A 12,382-nucleotide genomic window follows, 5' to 3' on the forward strand; every position below is an offset into this window, starting at 1 on the left:
GAAAAATAGCACAGCTAAGCAAATTGAATAGCTGCAACCAGAATGTCTCAAAGTTATCATAGAGCAAAGGCTTCAATATAAGATTCCTTTTATTATTCCACACATCCTGGACAAGCTATAATCAAGTGACATAACCTCTTTAAAGCTATACTGTAAAAAAGAAAAAACTCATGGTTTGTAATTAAAACACATTAATTATACATGTATCTATCTCCAGGTGAAATTAATACCCTAAGAATGGAAAGAGAGTTTACCCCCCTTAAGTGTCTCCAACCGTCAGGTAAGAATTTCTTTCTGCTAAGCCAATGTGTAATGTAGAACTATAGCAATCGGCTGTATCTCATTTTCTAGTTCTGTTGTCTTGGAGAGCTTATCGTTTTAGTGGTTACATTTAAATTGATTTTGAATATCTGTAGTTTTTCCATTGTAATTATGGCTGATGTAATTAGTCACTGCATTACGTATACTACTTTCCCATATGAAAGGGGCCAATGAGCATAAGTTGCAAGCTGGTTTATGTAAAAGATATTTTAATAGGATCAATGGCCAAGGCTAGGTTCACATCTATGCAGGTTGCAGTTGATGCGTTTTTCCGGCGTGTTTTGTGTTGCGTTTTGTGTTTTTGAACATGCGTTTTTGATGCGTTTTGCAGGGGGTTTTTTTAGCTAATAGGAAAGTGTGACAGTTCTTTTCATGGAGTACAGCTTTCATGCAACTTTACACTCTGGAAATCAAGTCGCATCAAAGTAGTGCAAGAATCTTGTATCTTGAAAGTTGCATGTTAGGCTAAAGGGTTGGGCTAAAGGGCTAGGGTTAGGATAAAGGGTTGGGGTTTAGGGTTAGAGTTAGAGGTAATTTTTTAGGGTTTGAATTAGTTAGAATTAGTGGTAGTCATTTGAGTTAGCAGTAATCGTTGGGGCCCTTGCTATCCGATCAGGTCTGCCTGTCAAATTTTCATGCGGACCTGATCAGACTCTACATTCAGCCTTATGGGGCAGTGGATGTCAGCGGTGATATGTCAGCTGACACCCGCTGCTATGCGATCTGATCCTCTCCACCAAATCCAGACGGATGGTGTTCCTATTTTCCCTCCGTCAGGCGGAGCGGGTGAAAACGGACAGGCGGTCTGTTTTCATCCGATCTCCCCAGAGAGGAAAGTGGGACTCTGAAAGGTCAATCTCAGCACAGTGAGCGGAGATGGATCTGTCATCCGCCTGCTCAGGGGGATCAGCAGATCGATCCCCGCCGAGCAAGCGGAGTCTGTCAAACAGATCCACCACGTGTGAAAGGGGCCTTAGGGTTAGAGTTAGCCGTAATCGCTGGGGTTAAAGTTAGCTACATTCATTAGGGTTAGAGTTAGCGGTAATAGTTTGGATTAGGGTTAGCGTTCCAACCTTAATAATTACCTCTTACTCAAACCCTAGTGCTTAACCCTAAAATGCGGCTTTGGACACATAAAGGTTCTTGCACTACTTTGATGTAACTTTGATGGGAGCATCAAATACGCAACAGTTGCATTTTTGGTGCAAGTCCATTGAAGTTTATTACACACAAAAAGCAATCTTTTGTGAGAAAAAAGTCCCTTACCCTTTTTAAAAAAAAGAACAAATCGGCTCAAAACTCACTAACTAGGTCCATAGGAAACAGTGGGGGAAATTTACTAAGGCTGGAGCACTCAGAGGCTGGTGCAGTTGTGCATGGTAGCCAATCAGCTTCTAACTTCAACTTGTTCAATTAGGCTTTGACTTTTTCTGCAAAACACACAAACAAATGCATAGGTGTGAATCAAGGGTAAATAAAACTTCAGGAGGTTTTTAGAACTAATTTTATTTCAAATTGGTGTGGTGGAGAGCGACACCTAGACTTCCTGTCCAGTAGTTTCATTGATTCCATTGTCTTTATGGAGAATGCAGTAGAAGGTACTGATGCTTGCCCAGCTGGAACACCCACAACTCCCAGTTGGTTGGAATCTATAAAAGGATTTTTTTTTCCGGGGGGAATTTGAGATTTATAAGAAGCCAGAAGCTGACCCAGCCCACCAGGTTGTACCTGTACTTAGGATATTATGTTTGGGCAGGACTGTCTTTTTAAATTTGAGTTTTGTTTAATTTTCTACATTTTTATTTTGTTTAAATAGGGAGAAGTGTTGTTGAAATGTTTCTATATTTTCTAATCCCGATTCCTTTTAAAGCTGAAAACTTCAGGCATAAAAGAGAGAACTATGGCCTCCTTTTAACAAAAATATGCCCTGTCGCATATGCTATTATGGCTTGTTTACATGTGTTTGCCACCCCTCTAAAATGTGATACACAATGGATTGCTTTTCAGAGGCATTTGATGGACAGCTCAGATTTGATATGTCAGCACCTCATCGCCTGTTTTAACCACTAAAAGCCTGCAACACTGTGTCCTGAAAGTATAACCAAAGGCAAAACTTTTTTTTTTAGATTTTAATAATGGTATTTGTTTTGCTTAGTGGTGAGGAAACCATTGTCATATTTGTATTGCTGTCTGCGTCCCTATTAGGGATGTTCACTCTCGCTAATTGTCCTGATCATCAATGTCTCCGGAAATGAAAGTGAGGGTAAACCCAAAATTTTGAGTTGCCTCCAGAAAAGGAATAGAGTGGAAACTTCCCTATAGGAACATTTGTTCTGGTGGTGAATGTCTAAGGCTAGGTTCACACAGGCAGCAGTCTCTACTGCCCTCTGAATGGCATTGTACTATAGATTGCTTTTCAGAGGGTGGTAGACCAGCAGGTTCCAGGAATTCAGGAGTAGATACTGTTATCTCGAAAAAGCCTAAAGCTTTGAACGGAACTAATGCGCTGCAGCTGTGAGCCAAGCATTTGCGGCACGGTCTTATTGACCTAAAGGATAAGTTCACTTTTAAAAAAATAAATAAATGCACATTTGTAAAAAAAAAATGTACATTTTATTATTTTTTGTAGTAGGAGCCTGTTAAGCATTGCAGCAGCGATCAGCAGTGTATCTGTGTCAGTGTATCTGTTTGCCGATACTCCCTGACAGGAAAACTCAATGAAATACCACAATGCTCCACAGCACCATGGTAGTCCATTGAGAACTACAAGCTGACAGCCGCTAAGGATGTTGAGACTTGTAGTTCATTCAGACACACGGAGCTGTTTTCAAACAGTGACATCTAGTATGGGGAACTTCTCCCCTGTACTGCTGTCACAGGGAGGGGGGACAGCGGGCAGCAGCTGCAGCACTGGGAACATATTACATGTTCCACCCTAAAATCGGGTTGGACATGCAACATGTTCCCAAAGGTGAACTTATCCTTGAAATGGGCGAGTTTGACAGGCAGTGCTACCTCCTAAACTTGGCAAGCCAAGGTAAATTTGCCATGGGCACAGCATGGGTACCAACCGGCTGCCGTATTAGGCTTTCAGGGGGGACTGTAAAAATACGGCTGAACCGATCAATTTTACCAACGTCTAATAGAGGGTCTCCCTCACATTGGAAAGATTGCCTCTCATTTTTTAATGAGTCTACAGGACAAGACATGAAGAGAAATCTCTCTAATGGGGACACACTGGCAATAAAAAAAACCTTACAGAGGTTCTAATCTCTCATTATTATATACAGTATGTATCTAAAAAAAATTTTGACATTTAGCTCTACTTGAACCTTAGTTCACGAAAAACCCCACCTCAGCTACTTATATACCTTAGTAAGACAGGACAACCTGCTATATATTAAGTTACAGCTGCACTTAAAGCTTGACTCCAGGACCAGCAAATATTGCCTAAATAAGAGTAATGTGTATTCTTATGATTCTTGGTTTGCTTTGTGCATTTCTTTGAGATCTGTGCAGTATCCAGTGTGTGCCTTTTGTACAGGTGCTTTTTATAACACAGACTGGTCACTTCTACTCTTCCTCCTTGTGCAGGATGCCTGGTCTTGTATCCGCCCCTGCCTGTAGTTTTCTGCTGACTGCCTGTAGTGGGAGGACCTGCTGGGTCCCTCCCACAGCTCTTCTCTCTGCTCAGACTACATACAGTAGAGTGATGATCTCACTATTGCATGTAGAAGGTAATAACTGTTTAAAAGGATATTTGGTGCACACAAAGTGAATTTATATCCTTTATGACTATGGATAAATATATTTCAACAAAAGTTTTTGTTCCAGTAGTTAATCTTTAAAGGGTAATTAAGGAGGTTTTCATGATATGAAATGAAAGTACACTTGCTGTGACACGTGACTGGTAAACATCCAAAGACCCCCACCCCATTCTCAGCTTCGCACTATCTCTAATCTGTATATATTTCATTAATCATCAAATTAATCATAAAGAGCTCCTTGTATTTCATTGCTCTCATTTTCTGCAATAGAAAACACTAATAACTTCTCAGTTTAGGCATTGTTTATTTTGGCTTTAAGTCTCCAAAAGAGTTTTTTCTTTGTTAGCTTTCAGCAGACACTCAAAGATGCCCGCAAGATACCTTTTAGCTGCTTGTTAAACTATTATCCAGTTCCTCCAGGCTCCCTGAAGCCAGTACATAATCCCCAGTGCACACTAATAATGCAAGAGTGAGCTGTGAAAAAGAAAAGTTTAATCTATGCATTCAGCCTCTCTTCTACCGTTCTTTTGTTGTCAGGGTACTGTAGGGTTGTTAAAGGTTTTTTCTGCTCAAATAAATATCTACGTGTTGTTTTGATGCTAGCAAGATGAATTGCATACCGGCTTCTTATATACTGTATGTCTTGGACACAAGTGGTGAGATATTCCCACTAGAATTCCCAATTCGATCCAGCTGAGCACCCATTATAAAGCTGAATGATGGTGTTATGTTCCCATAACGCAGGGGTGTCCAATCTTTTTTCCAAGAGGGCCAGATTTGATGAATAGAACATGCTTGAGGGCCGACCATTTTGCCTGACATTCTTAAACCATTAAAATTTGGTCTAAGTGTGTCCATCCGAGCACTAATACACGGCCCAACAAGAATTCTCTTGCCTTTGTGCTGTGTGTGGTGAATAGATGAGCTTGGGCGTGTTATTTGGATATACCGTATTTAATCTGCTTATAACATGCACCTTCACTTTAAAAATGAAGTTTCAGGAAAAAAAATCTTAAATTTTAAATAAAGAACTGTGAAGCAAAATAAGGGTCAGTGCCCATCAATGCAGCCTAATCAGTGCCCATCTGCGGCCCCCACTCCATTGCCATGAATGTGGCCCCCACTGTATTGACATGAATGCAGCCCCCACCGTATTGACATGAATGCAGCCCCCACCGTATTGACATGAATGCAGCCCCCACCGTATTGACATGAATGCAGCCCCCACCACATTAACATGAATGCAGCCCCCACCGTATTGACATGAATGCAGCCCCCACCGTATTGACATGAATGCAGCCCCCACCGTATTGACATGAATGCAGCCCCCACCGTATTGACATGAATGCAGCCCCCACCGTATTGACATGAATGCAGCCCCCACCGTATTGACATGAATGCAGCCCCCACCGTATTGACATGAATGCAGCCCCCACCGTATTGACATGAATGCAGCCCCCACCGTATTGACATGAATGCAGCCCCCACCGTATTGACATGAATGCAGCCCCCACCGTATTGACATGAATGCAGCCCCCACCGTATTGACATGAATGCAGCCCCCACCGTATTGACATGAATGCAGCCCCCACCGTATTGACATGAATGCAGCCCCCACCGTATTGACATGAATGCAGCCCCCACCACATTAACATGAATGCAGCCCCCACCGTATTGACATGAATGCAGCCCCCACCGTATTGACATGAATGCAGCCCCCACCGTATTGACATGAATGCAGCCCCCACCGTATTGACATGAATGCAGCCCCCACCGTATTGACATGAATGCAGCCCCCACCGTATTGACATGAATGCAGCCCCCACCGTATTGACATGAATACAGCCCCCACCGTATTGACATGAATGCAGCCCCCACCGTATTGACATGAATGCAGCCCCCACCGTATTGACATGAATGCAGCCCCCACCGTATTGACATGAATGCAGCCCCCACCACATTCACATGAATGCAGCCCCCACCGTATTGACATGAATGCAGCCCCCACCGTATTGACATGAATGCAGCCCCCACCGTATTGACATGAATGCAGCCCCCACCGTATTGACATGAATGCAGCCCCCACCGTATTGACATGAATGCAGCCCCCACCGTATTGACATGAATGCAGCCCCCACCACATTCACATGAATGCAGCCCCCACCACATTGACATAAATACGGCAGCCCCCACCACATTGACATGAATGCAGACTCACCATTGCTGTCAGTGCAGCCTGATTCATGTCCATCTGCAGCCTTGAAGGAGACAGGGAGGGGGCGGGACGAGCGCCAACAGATATACAGGAGAAATTCCTGTTTACACGGCGGCCTCTTTAATTGAAAGTCCCGCCTCCTATGATGGACAAAACAATTGTCCAATGGCAGCGCAGGAGACGGGACTTCCTTTTACACAGGACGCCGTGTAAACAGGAAATTCTCCTGTATCCTGTACGGCGCTTGTCCCGCCCCCTCCAAGGCAGCCAGCATATCTATCTTTTATGGCCCCCGGCGCTCGGGGATTCGTTGGGGGCCACAAAAGATATATATGTCAAAATTACCAGGCGGGCCGTCCGAAACCGGTCCGCGGGCCGCGATTGGCCCGCGGGCCGGACTTTGGACATGCCTGCCATAACGGATTCTCAGTCAGGTAGGATAAACAGATAAATAGTTAGTCATGCCACAAGACATAGACATCTACATTATGGTTAGTGGGAGATGAAATCTACTATGGGGAAATTTCACCACCGGAGTCTCTGAGAGATAAAGGAACAGCAGGTGATTCAACACTCCTGAATTTATTATAATTTAGTACTGGTTGCCACCTGAATGCAGACAACCCCAGAGATAACAGATTTCCTTACTACTTAAAGGTATCTACAGTATGTGCTGCTTGTTTGAACTGAACGAATAAACTGAAAATTGTTATGTTATACTTCTTGCCAATTGCCTAGATGACTCTTGCTTAAACTGATTCTAATTGCTCTTTTAAAAAAAAATACATAGGTTTACGCTTACCTGCTCGCACAGAGCGGCACCAAACCTCCTCTTTTGGGGTCCCCCAACGGCGCTTCTGTTTCCTCCCCTTCACCAAGTGCCCCATAGAAAACTGCTTTCTATGGGGGCACTTGTGGGCTTGCTCCCTAGCCTTGCTGTCTGCATCTGTTGACACAGACAGCGGGACTTGGCCCTGCCTCCTCCTCACTGGCTTTGATTGACAACAGCCAATGGCTCCCGCTAGCTCAGCAAAGTCAACAAGACTCAGAAGTGAGGGGAGAGAAGAGCTGCAGATGGGCACAGTGCTGGATCAAATGAGGGCTCAGGTAAGGAAAGGGGGGCATACTGGTACCTAAAATTTTTTTACCTTAATGCAAGAAATGCATTAAGGTAAAAATTGTTTAAGTTTTACAAACCACTTTAAGCCTAGCTTCACATTTATGCGTTTCTGTGCAGGCACAGCAGTGTGTTCATTTAAATAGGCTGCTGTACCTGTGGGAAACACAGGGAGAAAGTGGCCCTTCTCTAAAACTGCAGCCATGCTTTGGTACCATGTGGTTCTCATTTCCACGCACAAGAAAATGCTCTGTTTTCCGATGCAATGGGGTGCCATTAAGAATCATTGGCACCCCTGCGCATCTGTCAAGCAGAAACACGTTTTGTCTTTGGGTGTCTGCAGGTGCAGAAACACATGCGATTTACATGCACCCCCACAACCGCATATGTTTGAACCAAGCCTAAGGGCCTGTTCACACTGGAACGTGGTACGAGAAAGGCATATTCTAGAGCGTGTCCCTCATTACACATGAACACGCTGCCCTTGCGAGATGCATGTGAGTGCAAATTAATTGTTAATAGTACCCCAAACACATCTCGCAATGCGTTTGAGGCCACCAAACTGGTTGATACTCCAGTACGATGCTGTTTGGTTCGGTGCGATTTGCAAAGGTAGTGCTTGCACTACTTTTTGCACTTTCCAGTGCATTTTGCAGCCCATTCGAATGGGCTGTCAAAACTGGAATGCAAGGGACCCCATAGGAGCACACGAGTGCTTAGAAAATCTTATAACTAGCATTCAACAGATTGATAAGTAGGCTATTATAAATGTGATAGCGTCTCATATGTAACCGTACGATGTGGCAAGGCTTCCTGCATCATTTTTATCAATTATAATAAATCATAGTATATATAAAATGATAAATAATAAGCAAAATTTATGAATATTAATTTGTGTTGGGAAACTAAACTTTTTTTTCCATGTATTGACAAATTACTGAATTTTTTTAAACAAACATAATTTGTCCTCTAAAAAACAAAAACAAAGTGACTCATATTTCATTGTAACATGATTTGAAAAAAAGTGGGTGATGTAATATTTATAAAGTAATATTTGATTGTTTCTAATACAGAATGAGTATGAAATAGTCACTTCTGGGAAAAAGTCACCCTTGGCGACTTCCTTCAGGGGGAGTTAACCGGAATCATAGCCTGTATTCTCTAAAGTCAGCATTTTCTTCCATGATGAGATGTGACTCTCCCAATCACATTCAGGCAGATAATTCATCCGTTCAATCTTAAAAGCAGGTCAAAGTAATTTTACATTCGTCAAAGAAGAGTACAGAATTTGCCAAGCTGGACAAGACGAGATAGCTATTTATGTGCGAAAGTCCTCTTTCTTGTAGAAGCACATGCATTAAATATTGATTTCCCATGTGGTAACTTGCATGATTTGTTCTTGTAGAAGCATTTTGCCTTTGGGAAGTTGTCATGCCTACCAAGGCAGGCAATCAAAGACATGACTTTTCGGAAAATCGTCTGTCTTAATTCATGCACAAGAGCCCCTTGTTTTTTTAATCTGCTGCAAATAGGCATTCCCTTGAAATGAAGAAAATGAAAAGATGTTCTTAAAAAACCTTTTTTTTTCGATGAGCCCAATATACCTTTAGAAACATTAGGAAAAGTTAATTGCTTTCATTTAACAAATAAAGCATAATCCGGTTGAAGTATCCTCATTATTTTTCTACTTTGCAGGAGAGAGAATGCCTTATAGAAAATTCATTTTTTTGATGTGCAAAAGTAATGCGAATGTTATTAATGCAAGTTATTTTATGTCTGAAATATCTAATAGGTTATTTTTCTAAGTACAAGGAGATATAATATAGCTGAAATTACTGGAGGATTATAGGTTTATTATCCTTTTGTTAAAGCACTTGGCAAAGAAAGTACGAAGCTTTATAAATATTGTAGGTTGTGACCTATACAGGTTGCTGCATGGTAACTGAGAAAAGGAATGTATTATCAATTACAATCTGTTTTAGTCTGTTCTTAAACATTCAGTATCATTTCACACAGAATATTTAAGCTGTGGGCAGAGGCAGAAGATTTTTTTTTTTTTTTTTTTTAAATAAGAAACATGGTATACTTACCTGCTCGCTACCCTCCTCTTTCATGGGGTTCCCTTCCTCCCTGAGCCGGCCACTCCCCGCCCCCGCCCCCTCCACAGCTCAGTGCTCCAATGAGCGAGGAGGGAGCAGAGCAGAGAGCTGTTACTGACAGTGTACAGCTCTCTACTAAGAGAGCTGTGGGAAGCGAGTGATTGGCAGTGTTCGATCGCTCGGTTCTCAGTGTAGAGGTGCCGGGGGACTGATGCAGCATCAGACTCATGCTGCATCCACCTAGGTAAGTATGAATCTTTAACAAAAACACAAAAAAAAACCCATACTTCTCTTTTAATGATCACCATGAATAGGTAATATAAATTTTGAAGTCCAGTGATATATGAAACAAATCTATAAAGTTCACAAAAGTGTGCCTTGTGATTAAGTGTTCACAGCAAGTATCCATCCTTCTTTTAGGCTACTTTCACACTGAAAGCGCCTGGCGTTAGTGGTAAAGCGCCGCTAGTTGTAGTTCGATTTACCGTCGTTTTGGTGATGCTTTTCGGCCGCTAGCGGGGTGCTTTTAGCCTCCGCTAGCGGCCGAAGAAAGGGTTAAAAGCGCCCGTGTTGCGCCGCTGCCGAATCGCTTTGCAGGAGCTTCGGCATCACTGCCCCTTCATTTCAATAGGCGGGGGTGGTTTAGGAGCGCTGTATACAGCGCTCCCAAACCACCCCAAAGATTCTGCTTGCAGGAATTTTTTGAACGTCCCGCAAGTGCACCGCCCCCGTCTTTCACACTGGGGAGACATGGAAGGTATTTTTCAGGCACTATTTCTAGCGATAAAATGCCTGGAAAACGCCTCAGTGTGAAAGTATCCTAAGAAAGACAAACTTAATGTGATCAGTGAGCCCACCACCTCAGCGCACCCAGCTTCTTATCAGAGAAACAGATCCCAAATTATAGGAGATCTAATATAGCAAGAAGCTGCATGAATGTAAAGCCGTAGATCATCTGATAAGGGGACACAGAACAGCACTGAATATCGGGACTTCACTGTGTTATCCTTCTTTAGCTCCTCGAGAGATGGCTCGGCAGGAAGAAATAAGCCTCTGATAGTGTATTACTGTTAAAGTTTATTAATTAAAGGCTAAAAAAATACTAAATACTAACAGTTCTTTCTTGTAACCACACAATGCAATCAAACCGCCCCTGATGCCGGCTCCAGCAAAGCGTGGATGACATCAGCACAAGCCCCGCCCCAAATTTTTTTGTGCTGTTACAAGAATGAACTTTGTAAGTATTTTTTTTTACCTATGATTACTTCTTGCTTAAGTTCTTATAGATACAGTAAAATTAGCACTGTTTACCTCTATCTGGAGAGAAATAATTAATACAGTAAACCTCGGCATGCTGAATCCATGAAACTTCATGTCAGATTTATCATCCGCCACCTCCTGGTGCCTGAATTTTAGTTTCTGGTGAAGGACCTCCAAAGTTTGCATTTTATATGAAAATGCTGTCTCGTGTATTCACCAGTTTTGGCCATCTTTACACCATAGTGTTGGTTGATGAGGTCACTTATAGCGTTAGGCAATAAGTGAGGTACAGAAGTGGGCAGACCAGAGTCAACAGTTTAAGTTGGTCATTATCTGCATTATCAGTGTGTCATGATATTCAGGGCCCCCAAGGTGTTAAGGCTTTGCTCATAAATCTATGTGGCATCTTCATATAGTTATCCCTATGTTTACTTTAAATTCCTTTTTTGACATTTTTGTATTTAGGAGCTAGGGCTGATTTACACTAATGTTTGGGGGGGGGGGGTTGTAATACCATATTGGTGAGCCATGTTTTTACTGCCCCTCAACAATCCCCTTTAGCTGGAAAGGCAGTGGCTGGGGGGTGTACACATGCTGTAATGCTTTGCTTCCTGGCAGGAATTATACCCCCTTTTGTGCTCGGCTGGCACTACTGCCCGCTGAACTTGACCCATTCTAGTGAATGGGACTGCTTTGCAACTACGCACAAAGAACACGGTTGAGGCACAGTAGCCCAACATTTAGGGGGTCACCACAGGCAGCGAGGAAGCAATACACCCCCCTTATTGCCTGTCAAATGCTCTTTGAGGATCGTTCTAAAACAGTTCATTCGTCAGAGAGCAAAGCAAGTGTAAATGAGGCCTAAGGTGTTTTTTTTTTTAAATTGTATGAAATTGAATGAGTTCTTAGCCTATTTAAAGTGAACTTGCATTCCATTTTACATTGTAAGTGTAATACACTGCATTGTTACTGATTGCAGATTATAAAATGGCCACAAGATGGCAGTGCTATGCAGTTTATTTGGCACAGGAACTAGTACAGTGATGCTAGGTACGTTGGAACATGTATGCTGCAGACAGGACTTCTTTATTCAGATAAGCTGGAAGAGAACTACAGATCCCATTTGAGTGAGCAAAAAGGGCGGGAGCCTATAAAACGGAAAGCCAGGGAACTTCAAGGGGATGAGAAGATTGGGGAAGGAGACAGGATCTGTGGGAGAGTGGAGGCTGATCCAGAAGACCTTGGGTGAGAGTTGATTGAGATGGAGAGTGGAGAAGAGGATTTCCAGATCGCTGATCATACTGAGAGGCATGATAGTCAATCCCGCAGGCAGACAGATCGGTCGTCACCATCAGCACCATTACATCTGCGGGAGGATGGCGAGAAAGGGGGCCATCACTTCACACTGCTGCCCAGCCGCAAGGCCATCACTTCACATTGCTACTATAAAGGACTGGGTGAGAGGGTTCCTAACTCACACCACACCGCCACATGCTACAAGTTAATTTGCTGTTATTGCCAGTTACTCGAGTTCAACATCCTTACAACACAGACTGCCACATAGAGACACAGACTATGTAGTCCAATTATTGCTACGGCCCAT

The 12,382-nt window shown here is 42.9% G+C and overlaps 1 protein-coding gene across 3 annotated transcripts in view; it reads left to right on the forward strand.

Moving 5' to 3' along the window:
* Window positions 1-12,382, forward strand: part of TPK1 (thiamin pyrophosphokinase 1) — an 881,459-nt gene that overhangs the window by 29,632 nt on the left and 839,445 nt on the right. For all 3 annotated transcript variants that reach the window (XM_073630451.1, XM_073630453.1, XM_073630452.1), the window contains exon 2: window positions 218-280. In XM_073630451.1, coding sequence (XP_073486552.1) covers window positions 238-280 — 43 coding nt within the window. In that variant the 5' untranslated portion in view covers window positions 218-237. The remainder of the gene's footprint in view (window positions 1-217; window positions 281-12,382) is intronic.

Source organism: Aquarana catesbeiana, linkage group LG05 (genome assembly GCF_042186555.1).
Source record: "Aquarana catesbeiana isolate 2022-GZ linkage group LG05, ASM4218655v1, whole genome shotgun sequence".
Taxonomy (NCBI): domain Eukaryota; kingdom Metazoa; phylum Chordata; class Amphibia; order Anura; family Ranidae; genus Aquarana; species Aquarana catesbeiana.